The following is a 19,278-nucleotide window of genomic DNA, read 5'->3' on the forward strand; positions in this document are numbered from 1 at the left end:
AGGAAAGGGGTTAGGGTTAGGGTTAGGATTAAGGTAAGGATTAGGGTTAGGGGGTTAGGGTTAGGATTAAGGTAAGGGAGGAGGGGTTAGGTATAGGTTGGGAGGTTTAAGGTTAGGATTAGGAGGGGGGTTTTGGGGTAATGGTAGGGGAGGGTTAGGATTAGGTAAGGGAGGAAAGGTTAGGGTTAGGTCAGGAGGTTAGGGTTAGGTTTAGGAAGGGCGGTGGGGGAGGGTTTAGGAAGGTAGGGGAGGAAGGGTTAGGGTTAGGGAAGGGGGGAAGGGTTAGGGTAAGGGAAGGGTAGTTAAGGGGTTAGGGTTAGGGAAGGAATTTGGAACAAGGTAAGGAAGGGTGTCAGGGGAATGCCGAGGTACATCATGAGGGAGGAATTAAAACCACACACAATTTTTCAATACAATAAAACCAAAGACAAATCATATTTACAACAAAGCATATTTGGGAGAGAATCCTGCTCCCTTCCTCTCTCGTGGTCCTGCTCCTATTGGATGGCATTCCCCGCCCCCCTCCATCCCATTAATTGTTATAAAAGTTAAAAAAATTAAAACTTGAATTCATGTATTAAGAAATTAAATAATTAAAGGAGTGCAATGATAAGGCGTGTATAGAATTAAAATGATAAATAAATAAAAAGATAGATAAATAGGTACACATACATATATATATATATATATATATATATATATATATATATATACATACGCACACATATACACATACACACCCATATGCACATAAGTGCACACTCTCATAGGTGCTCTAGAAAATGATATATTATTCGTTTATTTATTGGATTATGTTACGGTTAAAAATTAACTGCTCCACAATTACAGGACCGGATTAACATTATTTGTGTTTATTGATAAAATTCGTGGGAGGAGGGAGCGGTGGTCGTCGGGTAAGTATTGAGGGTGGAAGTGGGTGGGTTTGAAAAAATTATTTTCAAAAACATTTTTTCACAAATACACATTATATAAAAAGGTATATACAAGTCATAAAATTAATATACAAGTCAGTAAATTATAAAAGAGCAATACACACATGCATGTCCCAGTTCCACCCTAAAACCATTTCAAATAAAAAACCAACCAGAATAGGGCCGCTTCTGTCCCAGTCCAATCTAATTTTTTCTTTTTATTAAAATAAGAAAGAAGGAATGTCTGTAATAACAGGATAGAGGTATGCTGTCATTGTATTTTAAAAAAAAGGATCAATATTAAAACCCGAGTATCCTATAAAGGGGAGGAGTCAATAAAAAAGTTTAAAATGCTGTATTAAAAGCTTTAAGAAGTTTAAAGAGTAGTCTAAAAGAACTTCGATCTAAGTAAAGAAATTTAAAAAATTTTAAAAAACTACTGCGTGTAGGACCATAACCCCCTCGGGTCCCCACTTCCGGTCAACTATTTAAAGGGAGGACCGGAACCGGGGTGTCTCTGAGATTGAACCCCCCCGGTATCCTCGTGGCCAGCCTACCGATCCACTATCTCTCCGCATACCGTCTCTGTCCAGTGGACCAGTAGGGGTTTCTCTGGAGGACCCGGTAAGTTAAATTATTAAGACCCACTGTGCTAAAGTGTATGTGGAGGGGGCTAACTCCAGTTCCGGTCCTCACCCTACTTTTGTGTTGCCCTATCCTGGTCCCGAGGCTGTTCCTGGTCTCCCCCACGTACATTTTGCTGCAATGTGTACACTTTATTAGATACACAATATTTTTATCGGGGAGACCAGGTTTTGCCCACGGGACCCCCGCTGTCAGTCGCTTCATTTAAAACTGGTCATGGATGACGTTGCTGACAGCGGTGTTGGATGGGCGGAAGCGTGAGTGCACCAACAGATCCCGCAGGAATGTGAGGCCTTTTTCTAGTATTTCGTATTCTGATCTGTTTAAGGTGTAATCTGATAAATTTAAGACGTTGGAGTTGGTGGGGGTGAATGGGCTGATGCCTTCCTGTATTAAAAGTTTAATTGGTCCAGCCATGAGGTGAGGATTTTATCTGCTGTGTCTCTTGTCCAATGTACCGGATCTGTGGGTTCTGTTTTGAAAAGGAGGTTATTAATGTCATTGAGATATTGATGTTTATGGGTGATGTGGCGGTTTAAGTGAATGAATCTGTGTTTTTGATTGGTTTGGAGTCTGTTGCTAAAGTTGATTAGAGTGGTGTAGTGGGTGGCGTTAGGAAATGTTTTTTTTACGGTGTTGATACAGAAGTCGTATGCTTTGGTCATTGATTCATTTTTTACATCCTTTAAACAGTCGTTGAGTCCTAATGCTATGATTACTTTTTTTTACATTTTTTGCAGGGGTGAGTTTTCGGAGGACGTAAGTGATGTGATAGCTGGTGGCTCCTGGGAAGCTGTCAATCTGAATTTGTGAATGGGAGAATGGTGTGATGCGGGCCAGATTAGAATCACCGATGATGATTATTTAAACTGTTATTATTTTGTCCTGTAGGAAACACATGTTTATCATTATTGTTTATTTGAACCATAAAATACTAAATTCAGGAGCCATTGGAATATGTTTGTGTCTAATTATCCAACTATTAATTCTAGACCAAACCAACATGTGATAAACATATTGATCACCAAAGTTGATCAAATGTTGTCAGAACCAACGTGTAACCCTTTAAATGAAAAAGCAGTGAATGTGATGAAAAGTCCAAAGAAAGAAGTGATCCATGGGACAGGACAGAGCTTTGGAAACACCAACATCCTGAAGTGATGAACAGAACATCTGGAGGATCAATGTCTGCACTTCTGACAGCTTGGACTTGAAGTCCAGTCCAAAGTGATGTTTGTTGTGGTGCGTTCAGGAGCTGGGTGCTGTTATCATCCCTCTCTGCTCCTCACTGGCATAGCCGCATGTCATCATTTAACCGCTGGCTATCGAGGTGGTGTCCAGAAAACGAGGTGGGCTTCATTGATAATTGGAGATCCTTCTGGGGAAAACCGAACCTGATAGGAAGAGATGGAATCCATCCTACTTTGGAGGGAGCATCTCTACTATCAGAAAACATGGCACAGTCACTGTTATGACATCTCATGAATGAGACCATGTTACAGAGGCGGAGTCCTCCAAGCCCCTCTGCGCTTGCCTTAGGACAGTTTCCCTCCCATTGCTATTATGATAGCTGTGTTCATCGCCATGACAACTGTTGTGATGGTGATGAATATTATTTTATGGAGACGGTGTCAGTCCCCCGACCCATATTTCACAATGATTTTAACATAAAATCAAATAAAAGAGCTATCAATTATAAAAATCTGAAAAAAATTAAAATCTCAAATCTAGAAACACCAAAACATAAAAGCATTAGATGTGCTCTATTAAATATTAGATCACTGAGATCCAAATCTCTACTAGTAAATGACCTTATCTCAGAAAATAACTTTGATTTATTCTGTTTAACTGAAACATGGCTGTATCAAGATGAATATGTTAGTTTAAATGAAGCCACTCCTCCCAGTCATTTAAATACTCATATGCCACGAGACATAGGCCGTGGAGGTGGTGTAGCAGCTATTTATCATTCCTCTCTCCTAATCTATCCTAAACCAAAGGCCAATTACACTTCCTTTGAAAGCCTGGTTCTAAATTTATCTCATACTGAATCAAAAACCTACCAGCCAGTCTTATTTGTGATAATTTACCGTCCTCCAGGCCCTTATTCTGAATTTCTATCAGAATTCTCTGAGTTTATATCAAACTTAGTCCTCAGTTCTGATAAAATACTGATAGTAGGAGATTTTAATATCCATGTGGACAAAGATAGTGATAGCCTGAGCTCAGCCTTTATGTCCCTAATAGACTCAGTTGGCTTTTTTCAAACTATTAATGAAGCTACTCATCATTTAAATCATACCCTTGATCTTGTTCTAACATATGGCCTTGATATTAATGAACTAAAAGTCTACCCTGAAAATCCTCTGCTATCAGATCACTTTTTAATATCTTTTAACATTATCCTAGAGGATCTCGCACTGTGCAATAAAATAGTTAGGAGTAGAAATCTGTCCAACAGTGCTGTGGCTAAATTTAAAGAGGCCATTCCTGCTGCCTTAAACTCAGTGCACCATCCAATAAATAACTATGATATTAATTATAACCCCTCTCAACTGGATCTGCTTGTCGATAGCTCTGCTAGTCTACTAAAATCCACCTTGGACTCAATTGCCCCATTGAGGGAAAAAACTATTAAACGTCAGAGGAAAGCTCCGTGGTTTAGCTCTGAAACTCACACACTCAAACAAACAACCCGTAAATTAGAGAGAATGTGGCGCTCCAATAAAACAGAGGAGTCACGAATACTTTGGCAAGAAAGCCATAGTAAATACATGACAGCCTTACGACATAGTCGATCTACATACTACTCCTCACTAATTGAAGAAAATAAAAATAATCCGAGGTACCTTTTCAGCACTGTAGCTAGGCTAACACAAAGTCAGAGCTCTATTGAGCCCATGATTCCTCTAGCCCTCAGCTGTGAGGACTTTATGACATTTTTTAACCATAAAATTCACAAGATTAGAGATAAAATTAGCCACTCCCTGCCTTCACCTGGGCCTGCTGTACCATTAAATGTAAACAGGCCTAACCTAAACTGTTTCACACATATAGGACTTCAGGAACTTAACTCTATTATTTCATCCTCCAAACCATCGACCTGCCTTTCAGATCCGATCCCAACTAAGCTGTTTAAAGAAGTTGTTCCCCTGGTCTGCCCATCTTTGTTGGAGACAATAAATATATCCCTATCAATAGGCTACGTGCCACAGTCCTTTAAAGTAGCTGTAATCAAACCCCTTCTCAAAAAACCTACTCTTGATTCCAGCACTTTAGCAAACTACAGGCCTATATCTAATCTTCCTTTTATTTCAAAGATTCTTGAGAAAGTTGTGGCAGCTCAGCTCTGTGAATTTCTTCAAAACAACAGCCTGTTCGAGGACTTCCAGTCAGGTTTTAGAGCTCAACACAGCACAGAGACTGCTTTAGTTAAAGTAACTAATGATCTACTCTGGGCTTCAGATGAAGGACGACTCTCAGTGCTGGTTTTATTAGATCTTAGTGCAGCTTTTGACACTATAGATCACTATATTCTACTAGAGAGATTAGAGAAATTACTTGGAATCACAGGGACTGCCCTAAACTGGTTTAAGTCCTACCTATCTGATAGGTACCAGTTTGTACACGTGAATAATAAGTCTTCTGTGTACACTAAAGTAAGCTACGGGGTTCCTCAGGGCTCTGTGCTAGGTCCAATCCTCTTCTGTATCTATATGATCCCCCTTGGTAATGTTATGAGAAAATACTCTGTTAACTTTCACTGCTATGCTGATGATACCCAACTGTATGTATCAATGAAGCCAGGTGAGACAAATCAGCTATCTAAACTTGAGGCCTGTCTAAAGGACATTAGGGCCTGGATGGACCAAAATTTTCTTCTTCTCAACTCAGACAAGACTGAGGTCATTGTACTGGGCCCACGACACCTTAGAGAAACCTATGCTAGCCTAACTGCCCTAGATAGCATTACTCTGGCACAAAGCACAACTGTTAGAAACCTTGGGGTTCTATTTGATCAGGACTTATCCTTCAACTCTCACATAAAACAAACTTCAAGAACTGCCTTCTTTCATCTCCGTAACATTGCTAAAATCAGATCTATCCTGTCTCAGGGCGACGCCGAAAAACTAGTCCATGCTTTTGTTACCTCTAGACTGGATTATTGTAATTCTCTTTTAGCAGGCTGCCCAAGCAAGTCGCTTAAGACACTTCAGCTGGTTCAAAATGCTGCAGCACGTGTACTGACTAAAACTAGGAGAAGAGATCACATTACTCCTGTATTAGCCTCTCTGCATTGGCTTCCCATAAAATATAGAATAGAATTCAAGATTCTTCTTCTCACTTATAAAGCCCTAAATGGACAGGCACCAGTCTATCTCAAGGAGCTTGTAGTGCCATACAATCCCCCCAGAACACTACGCTCTCAAAATGCTGGACTACTCGTTGTTCCATTCATCTCTAAAAGTAGTATAGGAGGAAGAGCTTTCAGTTATCAGGCCCCACTTCTCTGGAACCATCTACCAACCACGGTTCGGGGGGCAGACACCCTCTCTACCTTTAAGGTTAGGCTCAAAACATTCCTCTTTGATAAAGCTTTTAGTTAGGAACCAGCTCATAGCTCATAATTAAGATGCAATAGGCATAGACTGCCGGGGGGGGGGGGGTTTGGCATGCTCGGTTGGAGAGAGGTTGGAGAGGGCGTTAAGAGAGAGGTCATTTAGGTTAGAGAGGGACCGGAGAGGGTCCCATTCCTCTTTCAAACACTCCCTCTATGTCTGCTTCTTCCCTTGTGTGTTTGCTCCTGTACTCCTTCTGGCTTTTGTCTTGCAGGTCCGTGGGATCCTCAGTGTGGAGTTACAGAGTCTCAACAACTCTGTCTCCACCCTTTCCTCTGCACACACCCAACACAGCATAACGTGGATGGCTGTTCATCATAGGAATGGGATCCACACAAGGTTCCTGCTGCTTAACAGAAGGTTTTCCTTGCCGCCATGATGAATTCATGTTGGGTGTGGGATACATATGTATGTGTATATACGTATATATGCATATGTGTGTATCCATAAAATGAAGAGTCCGTCCTTAAGACTGCTCTACTGTAAAGTGCCTTGAGATACCATTGGTTATGATTTGGCGCTATACAAATAAAGATTGATTGATTGACTGGTCCCCTGAAGGAGCAAACACAGAGAAACATTATTACACAGCTTTATCATCACATCTATCAGCTTTATTAGCATTAAACATCAATGTCATGTTTAGAAGCTCAGCTCCATCTAACACATCATGTGATGCTCTGGTTTGACCTCAAGCTTTTCATCATGTTTTTATCATTTCATCACTTTGTCCATTTGATGATGTACTCACAGTTTTCATCTCTGACTCTCCAGCTGAGGAAGACGACGTGTCAGAGGCTGAAAAACACATCAAATCTAAGGTTAAAGTCATTTGGACATTTACACATATCAGCCATAACATTATGAACAGCTTCAAAATGTTAAACTCAAGCTGCTTTGGCTTTAATTCAGCATTTGCACTTTTATTACTATTTATAATGAGAGCTAAATTCTCCAGGTGTTCAAAGGAAACAGATTTAACTTGTTTCCATGTGTTTCTACAAGATTCTACAAAATAAAGGAGATGAAATTTACTGCTTTAAAAACCTGTTTTATTTTATTACTTAAGTACATTTAGTAGCATTTACTTTTTTACTTTTACTAAAGTAATGGAGCAACTTCAATACTTTTACTTTTATCAGTCATTTTTTATTCAAATATCTATACTTTTACTTGAGAACTGACGACGAGTGCTTTTCCACCTCATTCCCAACAGGATCCTCACTTTAAATTATCTAGATTTTTGCCCAATTTCTATTTAATTAAGGAAAGTGTTTTGCAATAATTTCAGGAAAATTAGAAGATTTTGTTGGAATTTTGAGTTTTTTCCAAACGTTCAACATTAAAAATGACTGAAATCATGTGATATAAACACCAGGAAAATGACGAGTCTCTGCAAATATAGTACGTTGGACCCAGAAATGAAACAAAAAAGAGAAAAAGGAAATTAATTATTTAGATTGAGAGGAAAGTTCAAAGAAATTCAACAAAAGACCAAAGGATTCATAGAAAAATCATTGATATTATCATTAAAAGTCACTCATAAACACAGTAAAAATGTAAATATCAGAAGGACTCACTGTTGGCACGTTTGAACCCTGAATGAAAGAAAAACAGAGAAAAAAGGAAAATAATGGATTCAACAAAAGTGAAATAAAAGTGTTTTAAGATCCATAAAAACAGCTTTAATTTATTACCTCCAGAGCGTTTCCTCCACAGGAAGAATCCAGAGACGGCCCCCAGCAGAAGAAGAAGAAGAAGAAGACCTCCAACAACAGCACCAGCAACAACACCTACACACACACACACACACACACACACACACACACACACACACACACACACACACACACACACACACACACACACACACACACACACACACACACACACACACACACACACACACAGTGTGATGCTGTGTGTGTCACTGAGCTCTGAGGGTGAACTCAGTGAGTCTCTCACCTCCATCAGACTTTCTCCAGTTGCTTAAAATCACACTTTTGTCCAGAGTGACTGTGAGATCTTCCTCCACACCTTTAATCTGGAACACACAGTCGTACCTGCTCCAGTCTTCAGCTCTGATCAGAGAAATGTTCAGGTCAACGCTCATCTGGAAGCTCCCATCATGGTTGGGGAGCATCTCTCCGTGGTCCACGCCCTCCAACACCTCCTCCTGGTCTTTCCTCCAGAACATCACAGCATAGCGGGGGTAGAAACCTGTAGCGTGGCAGGTGACTGGAGAGGAGGGAGTCCTCTGGAGGAGCTGGATGGAGGGAAGATCTGCAGAGGAACCACAAGGAGCAACAGTGAACTTTAATGATGAAGAGGAGGAGGAGGATTTATTGATTCTACTAATAATGTGATCAGTGGATTATTAAAGTGGTGTTTAGCTGCAGCTCTACTGGAGAGTAAAGAGAGGTCAGTTTAGAGGTCATTTCATCATGTTCACTGTGAACATTTATCACAACTTTTAAAAACACTTTCAGGACAAACAAAGAAAAGAGTTGAAGTAAAAAAATCAGTCAAATGTTTCTATCAGCCTCAGTCTGCACGCTTTAGGTCATAAATATCACATTTAAATAAATGAAGCATTAAAAAGCCTTAAACATGACTCATCATTTATGATGTTTTCAGCCAGGGTTTATTTCAAATCATTTTATTTAGTTGAACTGCTTTTAATAATGTGTTTTGATCTGTTCTGAATGTGTTTGTGCTTATGTTTAAATGACTTAAAGCTGAGGATTGTTTAATACTTTATTTTCAGTCTCAATCAGATTATGGTACATGAGCTCAGACCTGATGTGAGATCTGATCGTAGCGTATACGCTCAGATCTGAACGTACCAACGGTTGATAAGTGAGGACCACTGTGATCTGACTGTTCATTCACACTGATAAAGACACACTGTTGTCTTCATGTGTCTCAGAGGAGTTTACCTGTTCTCATCAGGGAGCTCCGCCCAGCGTTCACGTACTTCTTCAACCACTCAGGACATTCCTCAGTATAGTAGTGTTTACGGTTTGACATCCACGCTTTGTTATTGTCCCACTTGAGTTTAGTGATGAAAGCCTGTTGGTTGGGGGCAATCCATATCTGTTCCTTCAGATTCAGACTGATGAAGTCTTCTCCATCATAACCATGTTGTTCATAACCATCAACATCTCCAGTCTCATCGTCCCATTCACAGCCGTACATAACCTGGACAATGTGAACACCTGAGAGACACAGAGATCATATTAAACGCACACACACACGCACACACACACACACACACAACAGGAGCCTCTTTAAACTTTTTTTTGCCATATTTTTGCTCTTTTTAATATATTTTTACTACATTTCTCACATTTCTGACACGTCTACATCACATTTCCAGACATAGTCAGCATTTTTCCAGCTTTGGGAATGGTTCCTGCAGCATTCACTTAGTGATGCTGTGCTTTCTATTCAGGGTTTGAAGGACACGCTTTCAGTGTGTGTCCACACGTGTGTTTACAGCTACACAACAAGCATTAACACACACTGTCACACATCAGCATTAGAAAGAACAAGAGAACTTTAACTAACCTCCAGTTTGGTTGAAACGCTGCTTTACGATTTCAATGTTGACTTTGAACGCCTGCTGATGATTTATTCTTTTACCAGTGCTTCTCTCCCAGTACTGTTCATCTGTTATGTCTTTCATCCAGTCTTGTTTAGGAACGTCTCTCCTGGTGTTACTGTCATAGTGATTAATCTGAACATCATCAACATAACCAACAGACACAAACTCTGGGAAGTTTGGTACGTCAGATGAAGCTGTGTAGAAATATCTCAGAGTGTGCAGCACTGTAAGAAAAGGTCAGAGTCATGAATTCAGACACTGAACAACAACATGAACGTATCCACACAATCACACACATCACAGTGATCTCTGCTGTTACAAACACATTCATATCAAACTAAACTCATTGACTTTATAAACTATGTGTCTGACACTTTTCTCACGACTATTAGGAGTAATTAGACATTTTATTGTAGCAAAGCAGGAAGCTGATTGGCTTCATTGGTGTCAATATCACATAGGACAGCGCCACCTAGTGAAATGTCCACCAAAAGAAAGACGTCCTACTTTTTTATTTCATGTGGTGAGAAATTATGAATTATTCTTCATTGTTTTTTCCTCCTACAATGTTTATTTATATTTTGTTGGTACTGTCTTGTTTTTATTGTCTTTGTTTAAGTATTTGAAATAAGAAACTAAATTCAACAAACATAATAAACCCAGGTTTTTACAAACTAAATATTTTTCCACTTTTCTAATAATTTATTTACTGTAAAGATTCTTTAAAGACATAAAAACTGATGTAAGTCAAATGTTTATCATTAAAAAAGAATCCAATAGAAGAGAGAGCAGAAAGTGAACTTTAAACACAGTTAATGTGGTTAAATGATCTTATTTCATTTATTTAAACAAAGTTAAAATAGGAAGATTTGAAATAAGCCAATTTTCTAATGATTTATTTACTGTAGATATTCATGTATAAATATTAAAACACTAAAATCAGATGTGTGTCAAACTTGTAACTTTATATTTTAATAGAATAAATTTCAGAGAAACTACAGTTTAGTCACAGTTAATGTGGTTGAATGATGTTCAGTTTTAAAATGAAAATGAAAGTTTTTATTGAAGAGACTCAACTAGTTAAACAACAATGTTAAAAAGATACAAACACATTCAACTAAATGAACAGAAAAAACATTTACACTTTTAAAAGTCTGAATAAATAAGTTTAAATATTTAAAATACATTTTTAATTAAAATCAACCCAAACACCAATAAAGTGTTTATCATTTTATGAACATTTTATTTGTTGTATAAATTCCTTCAAAGGTCCTAAATCTAAATGTTAAATCTTGAGCTTTCATTTTGGTACTTTCCTTGAATTTGCATATTAGCTAAATATTTTGTTTCACCCGTAACATTTAGATTTCACATTTTCACATTTAGATTTAACATTTAGATTAAGATTTAACATTTAAGATTTACACTTGACATTTAGTTTTAACATTCAGATTTAGATTTACTTTTAACATTTAGATTTAACGTTTAGATTTAACATTTAGATTTAACATTTAGCATTTAGATTTACCATTTGGATTTAAAGTAACATTTAGATTTAATATTTCACATTTAAATTTAACATTTAAATTCAATATTGACGAGAAATTTACGAGAAAACAAATTGTCACAAATTTCACAAATATTGCTGCTGTAAATCTGGTCAAAACAGAAATAATTTACATACGTTATTTAAACGTGGTTTGTTGCTAAATATTTTTAGTATGAGAAACTTTACAATCATAATTGTATATTAATTTGTAATGTTTTTAAACATTTATTTCAAACTCTCAGATTGACTCTGAGTAGAAAACAGTCAAAGCTAAAATGTAAATGTGACGTCACACTACCGTAAATAACCTGTTGGGAATTAATGACGCAGAGGCTTTTGTGTCATTGTGACTCATTTGAATTTAAACACAAAGTCAATGTTTGTGTGTGGACTTGTAGACCAACACTGTTTCTTTATCAACTCTAAAATCCTTTTTTTGTGCTGATTTGTGGTTAAAACAAATGTCCTGAGTTTACACACGGGTTGTAAAGTAGAAATCATTGTAGAAACGATGTCAGATTGAATCAAACTTACCTGAAGTTCCAGGAACAGACTGTAGACTCAGGCAGAGAAGTGAACAAAACCAACAGGAAATCTGCATTTTGGAGCTTTTTTTTCCTTCAAATTTCTCTAAAGATTCAACGTTTGTTCAGAAGAACAGGAGCGATTGTTTCCTTGTTCCTGAAGAACTCTGAGAGAGAATAAAAAAACAGAGAAAAAACAGGAGCTTATGGTTTCTCTCCACCAATAGGATTTCACAGAGGGCGGTGCGTCATCTGTTGCCAACTGAGAGGAAGGATCTCAGGTTGTAAAACGAAAGTAAAACTAAACTAGAACTAAAATGTAGTGAAAACAACAAGAATGTCCTAAAATAAGTGTTTAAATAACCAACTCTGATCTGGGATCATATTAATGTTCAATGTGATTAAACTATGTTTATTTTTTAATTGGTTGACTGAAATATAAATATATATAGTTTTTGTTCACATGTAAAAACATTTTATTATTAATCATAGTCTCATTATTGTCATTTCACAAAATTCTTCTATTGTATTTTTTCTTGGTATAAGTCTGAATATAATTTAATTAAACTGAAATAAGGACGATAAAGATTCTGATTGTATTTTAATTTGGATCTTAACTGAATTAATTTGACCTTTAATAATGCTTGAATTAATTCCACCCTGTTCAACAAAACCATAGCGTAAAAAAATACATGAAAAAAGTTCTAATAATTCTGTGACATTAGCAGCTTTAAAACTCATTCACTGTCACATATCGACTCTTTCAAATCCATTTCCACATTAAACACAGAGTTTAGTGACATAAATAAATAATATTTAAAAGTGACAAACAACATCAAACTGTTCAAATAAATAAGAAAAAAACACTGAACTAATGAGAACGTTGACGTAAAACACTTTATATTCACACTCACATCTACAGTATGTGTGTTATTAATGTGTGTTTGTGTTCACTTTGACTGAACAGAGTTTGGATGAAAAGCTTTAGCATTATTATTATTATTATTATTTAGTTGAAGGTGCAGTGTCTCTAGAGGTTTATACACGTTTGGCTTTGAAATATACATTTATTAATAGCAGAACTTTATTCATATACTGTATAACTACTTTTAGATTCCAGGCCACTAAACTAAGCAGGTCTAAAGAACTTAAAACATAGATTTATTATTAAAGTCATTTTACTAGAACAGAAAACATCACTGTACTCATTATGTAAATGAATCCATCCAACAGGTCAACGCTTACCTGGTATTGATGAAAATAAAAATAGTACATTAAAGGTCAATCCATGTATCCTTTGTTCTTTGGTTATTTTGTTTTCAAACCAAATCAAAATAACAAATAAACAGTGGTTATTTTGTTTTTCTGACTTAAAACCAAAACATAAATACAGAAATATTAAAAAATCAGACAAGCAGCGTTTTTATGTCTTTAAATTAAATCTTGTTCTGTTTGTGAGATATTTGGATATTTAAGGAGAAACTATGGACGAGAGCTTCATGTTTTAATCTCACCACACAGAGGGGACCCTCAGACGGGGGCGGACTTTTACTCTCAGACAAATAAAAATCAAAACATACGTCATATTACTGATGAACTGGTGAATAGAAACATTATTAATGCACAGTTCTCACAGTCTATGCTCTGGGTACACGGATTAATGCCAAACTAGACAAATGCTGTGATGAGACACGACTCCTGTGAACAAAAGCTTTATCTATATTTTAATACATGCAGATGTGTAAAAGAAACAGAACCAACATGTAGCTCCTCCCCACGTCAGTGTGGAAACACCATCTCTTCTTTGTGCTGAGGCCTTCTGTAATTACAAATGTAATGTCATTTATTTATTTCAACTTTTTATTATGCAATTCTATGAGGAAAGAAAATATTCACAAATACATCCATGATTTACACATATATTTACAATTTACACGTGTTTTCTCATTTATGTGAGAACATACGCACACACACACACACACGCACACACACACACTATCTGCTGAATATTAATTCCATTTACCAACACAACAATATCTAATAACGTCACAATCACTTGGTTTAACAAAAATATTTCATCATAATTTTAATGGATTTTTATTAGTAAAAATGTTTTTGATGACACTTCTCTAAATGTATGTGATGCTACATTTTATATAACAGTAAATATGGTATAAGTCCCCATGGCAACAGTTAAACAAATAAATGATAGTGTTTAATAATTAAACTTATAATCCTCACCACACAGAGTCAGACATTAATAAACTATTCATTCTGCATCTCATGTATGACAAATTAGAGGAAATAAAAATAGAATAATTTCTCAAACTTCAAATCATTACAAAACCCACCTGTTAAACTGGCTTTTTCATAAACACCTTTAGTTTTTTTGTTTTGTTTTGTCTTATTCTCCATGTAAAGTGTCTTTGAGTGTCCAAAAAAGCCCTATACAAATTTGATCTATTATTAATATAATTATTAAAACTATTTTAGTGTTAATTGATTATTTAAACCACAATGTTTACATTGATGAAATAGATTTTTTACTATTTTTTCCATTTTTAATAAAAACCCATTAAAATGATGAAAAAGTATTTTTTTGACAAATCAAGTGTTATAGTGTGATCAACAGTGATAAAATGGTAAATAGACATGATTTATATAGAGCTTTATCACCACGGAAACAGTCTCAAAGTGCTTTACATATCAGCTCATTCACCCAATCACTCTCACATTCACACACCAGTGGGACAGGACTGACATGCAAGGCACTAGTCGAACACTGGGAGCAACTTAGGGTTCAGTGTCTTGCCCAAGGACACTTCGACACATAGTCAGGTACTGGGATCGAACCCCCAACCTCTCAATCAGAAGACCACCCTCTACCACCTGAGCCACGGTCGCCCAGAATGGGACACTTTAAAGGAATAATACTGGTCTGACACTTTTCTTTGACAGGACTCTGGTCAGAGACAAAGTCAGGGAGAAGTTGTTACCAGTGTATTTATTATTGTAGTGGGTGAACTGGCAGGGATGAGGGTGATGGTACAAATCTTTGTAGGTATGTGTGTGTGGTTCTTTAAAGGAAAAATAATAACATCATTAATATCACCAATCATATACAAATGATAATATTAACACCATCAATACGTACAGATGTATAAAATATGTTGTTTGAGAACAAACATTAAATCAAATCACCTAAAATATATTAACTTGGTCAAAAAACCCAAATAAACAGCAAAACAGCCAAAGTGCAGACATGGGTTCATGAAAGTGTTGTAGATGGATTCTATGGTCTTTGTCGCCCTCTGGTGGAGAAATGCGCAACTGCACCACTTGGACCAATCACCTGAAGTGCGCATGAGCAGAGAGCATCTCATCTGACGTCACACAGAAGCTAATGAAACCTAGCAACAAATAAACGATGTGTAAACCTCACTACAACACACAGGAAAGCAGAACAAGTGGGAGTAAACAATGCTAAACTAGTCAGATAATGATAGTGAAGTCTTGGAAAACAATAAACTTACTTTAACTTAGTCACGCACACAGAGAACCCTCATCCTTTAGAACATAGTGTTACTACTGGAGATGGAGGCGCTCAAACAGGAAGTGACATCACTACCAAGCAGCTTCAGAATAAAAGAACTGGAAACACAAAGACTTTCTGACATCAACAGAACTCCTTTGATGGTTGGATAGAGTTATGTCATTAGTATACAGTACGTTAGAGTGATAATATTATTACATTTCATTATTAATAAAAATCCTTACGCATTAATTAAAAAAGTATATTTGTTATACTATGATCAGCAGAAGTCAAGTGAAGGCTGCAGTGATTGTGGTGACACTGCAGTGAATAACATTAACGTTAATAGACATTGTTGTAGCATGTGTTTTTGTGTCGTTAATGTCTCATTACTGCCCCCTAGTGGATAGTGGTGCTCTACACATGTGGATCAGCTGCGTTAACGTTTGTCTAAAAAAGACATTAACACGTGGGCCGATCCACAAACACACTTTGCTCAATCCACAAGCACTAGTGAAGATTTACACATGATAATTCATGATGAATACACACACATAAATGAGAAAACACGTGTAAATCATGGATGTATTTGTGGATCTGAAAAACACTTGTTCAAATCTAAAAAAATACATAAAAATTGTAGATCTATTTGTGAATATTTTTCAGACAAATCTCTCTCCATACATTTCAGGTTGCTGACGTACAACTGGCCGTAGACTACAGCTAGCCATTAGCCACAAAGGCTAAATAATAAACTAATAAAGCTAGTAAACAATCTAACCTCTGCTTTCTGTAGCACAGTGTGTGAGAATAACATGCTGAACTACTGTTAGCCTGTTGTCTATTTTAGCTAGCGTTAGAAAGCAGGTTGCACCAACCCTTCCTATTCCTGTTCCTATTGGACACTACGTGGTGGTCAAAGATGTTCACAGGAAAACCTGGAAATCCAAACGGTGGCTAGACCCGTTCCTGGTGCTCCTCATCACACACACCGTGGTTAATGTCTCTGAGAGGGAAACTTATCATTACTCTGGGCTGTGATTCTATGATCATGTGACTGTAGGTCAGTGGTAGTGGGTAGTCCAATATCTGAAGGGTTGGGGGTTCAAATCCTATTCTATCCAAGTCATTGTTGGTTGTGTCGTTGGGCAAGGCACTTCACCCACATTGCATCGTATGAATGTTGGTGGTGGTCAGAGGGGCCACTGTGGCTATAATGTAGCTTACCACCACCGGTATGACTGGTGTGAATGAATAATGGTTTCAGTAACACGCTTTGAGTCTGCTTAAAAAAAAGCTCTATATATAAATCCAAGTCATTATATGTCATACTGTACATACTAAGATGAACCTACCTATCATGGTGCTTGTGATTTATCACAATAACTAGTGATAATTGTATTTAGCTTCTAGTTTTTAGTCTTTACCTGTTGTTCAGCGTCTGATCAACTAAACCAGAATGTTTCTATGGTTTGTAATGATGTAATAACCTAAAGCACAGGTGGTGTGTATTTATTTACTGATGTTGTACCTGTGTAGCTGTCAGTAATCAATGAATGATCAATACACTGCACAAAAGATCTTTTAGTCCATTTATGACTTTATTTCATCAGACATATCATTAATACTAATAACACTAATGAACTTATTGATTAAATGATTCATATTTGTTAAAGAAGTCTTCCCACAACCTTGAAGTTTATATAGATTATTACATGTTTTACTGTAACAGCAGTTTTTCTTTCATTTATTATTTTTGTAGAATTAGAAGTAAATAGAAAAACTGAAGCTAGAAATTTTAATTATTGCACAATGTAACAGTCAAATATAACATCAGCAACTGTTTTTTATATATTTCATCCATGTGTGAAACAGTTTTGTAACTACAGGGTCAAAATGTGTCTTTGTTTTATCGTTAAACTAAAACTGTTTGACACATTCACATAATATTTCTACAAACACTAAAGTCCAGATCCAGGTTTTGTTTTTGTTTTTCTTCCACAAACAAACTCTGAGATGAATTTGATTTTATCCAAAGCTGGTTTTCTGCTCAGTGAGGAGGTTTTTTAGTCTCATGAAGCTGGTTAATGTTCTACTGAACGTTCTAACCAGGTTCAGTTCCTGATGGTTTCTCAGACTTTATCATCAATCACTCATTTCTGATGAATGAACCTCGTTTGTGAGGATGAATATTTACAGCTTTACAGATTAGACACAGAATGAGAAAAAGTAAGTAAGTAATATTAAGTAAGTCATGTTGGGCGACCGTGGCTCAGGTGGTAGAGGGTCGTCTTCTGATCGAGAGGTTGGGGGTTCGATCTCAGTACCTGACTATGTGTTGAAGTGTCCTTGGGCAAGACACTGAACCCTAAGATGCTCCCAGTGGTCGACTAGTGCCTTGCATGGTAGTTCTGTCCCACTGGTGTGTGAATGTGAGAGTGATTGGGTGAATGAGCTGATATGTAAAGCACTTTGAGACTGTTTCCGTGGTGATAAAACTCTATATAAATCATGTCCATTTACCATTTTTACCATGTTTATTTATAGCACGTTTTGCAGACAGAGGTCACACAGTGGTTTACATATCAGCTTATTCACACTCACATTCACACACCAATGGGACAGAGCAGCCATGCAAGGTGTTAGTCAACCACTGGTGGTAGGATTAGGATTAGGATTAGGGTTAGGATTAGGATTAGGATTAGGATTAGGGTTAGGATTAGGGTTAGGGTTAGGATTAGGGTTAGGATTAGGGTTAGGGTTAGGATTAGGATTAGGGTTAGGATTAGGGTTAGGATTAGGATTAGGGTTAGGGTTAGGATTAGGGTTAGGGTTAGGATTAGTATTAGGGTCAGGGTCAGGAAAACTAGGATGACCCTCTACGACCTGAGCCACAGTCTCCCGTGGGTTTTTAAAGATGACAGAAACTCTTTTCATTGACCTGATCTAACAGATTTTCTGATGTTTTATCAGCGTTGTGTCGCTCCCATCACTGGAGAGACTCTCTTCAGATGAACTGGTAGTGACTGATGAAACCTTGTTCTCTGTAAAACAATGAAAACAGAATGTGGTTAAAAGACAAATGGAAAAGCATCATTAGAACTGATTCTCAGAAAAATACAATGATGCTTTTTTACTTCTTTAATAACTTTTTAAATTCAGCAAACATGTAGAAACCATCCAGTTTACACCAGTTATGATACTCAGGGCCACGTGCACAAAGAATGGAGCCCAATCACTAATAGCGCCACAATTTACGCTGCGCTTCCATAAAGTTTGTCATCTGAGTGTAATTTTGTCCTCAGATGACAATAAGTCACGTGGCATATAAGACCTCTGGGCTCAGTGGAGGAGGATGTTAGTTAAACTGGGTGCTTTTCATGGACAACCCCTCTCACCCACTACACCACACTGTGGAGGCTCTGAGCAGCTCCTTCAGTAGCAGACTGAGACAGGACAGAGCGTCACCGCGGAGCCTTCATCTATCCTTTTATTTTATAGCTTTGTTTTTTTTAATGTCCACATTAAATGACTTGAAGTTAATAAAAGTGGCTGCATGACACTTTGACTCATGTACATTTGATTTAGAACTGGCTTTGTTCTTTTGTTCTTTGTCATTTCTGCACTGTGTCAGGTCAGCTAAGTGCTGCTACCATAATGACAGTAGACGGTACAACCTGCAGCTCTTCTACTGCCTTGTAGGTTCATACCAGAGTATGAAAGGCTGAGGGACTAAACCCTAACAGAAAATCAGGAGGGAGGGACCCTGAGGCGGTCGTTGGGGAGAATAAACCCAAGCCATCGACTGTCAGCTCCTGTAACATTGTTGATCCCAAACGTATCGACCTTGTCCTTCCTTTGGAATAAATC

General features: G+C 37.2%; 1 protein-coding gene across 1 annotated transcript; it reads right to left on the reverse strand.

Annotated features, from left to right (window-relative positions):
- Positions 1-2,296: 2,296 nt before the first annotated feature.
- On the reverse strand, positions 2,297-12,072 carry LOC114460976 (major histocompatibility complex class I-related gene protein-like). Its single transcript, XM_028442888.1, has 8 exons — positions 11,887-12,072; positions 9,767-10,027; positions 9,136-9,414; positions 8,162-8,479; positions 7,894-7,989; positions 7,777-7,794; positions 6,944-6,994; positions 2,297-2,869 (listed from the first exon to the last, which is right to left on the reverse strand). The coding sequence occupies exons 1-8, from the start codon at positions 11,951-11,953 to the stop codon at positions 2,826-2,828; spliced, it is 1,134 nt and encodes a 377-aa protein (XP_028298689.1). The 5' UTR covers positions 11,954-12,072; the 3' UTR covers positions 2,297-2,825.
- Positions 12,073-19,278: the final 7,206 nt, after the last annotated feature.

This window comes from Gouania willdenowi, unplaced genomic scaffold, assembly GCF_900634775.1.
Source record: "Gouania willdenowi unplaced genomic scaffold, fGouWil2.1 scaffold_85_arrow_ctg1, whole genome shotgun sequence".
Classification (NCBI taxonomy): Eukaryota; Metazoa; Chordata; class Actinopteri; order Blenniiformes; family Gobiesocidae; genus Gouania; species Gouania willdenowi.

Bases quoted from the DNA above. Each gene is read 5' to 3' on its own strand.
- LOC114460976 (XM_028442888.1), bottom strand. From the start codon at position 11,953: ATGCAGATTTCCTGTTGGTTTTGTTCACTTCTCTGCCTGAGTCTACAG. The intron at 9,415-9,766 runs GTTAGTTAAAGT...TGTGTCTCTCAG, and splicing joins GCGTTTCAACCAAACTGGAG to GTGTTCACATTGTCCAGGTT. The intron at 8,480-9,135 runs GTAAACTCCTCT...GTTCCTCTGCAG, and splicing joins GAGCTCCCTGATGAGAACAG to ATCTTCCCTCCATCCAGCTC.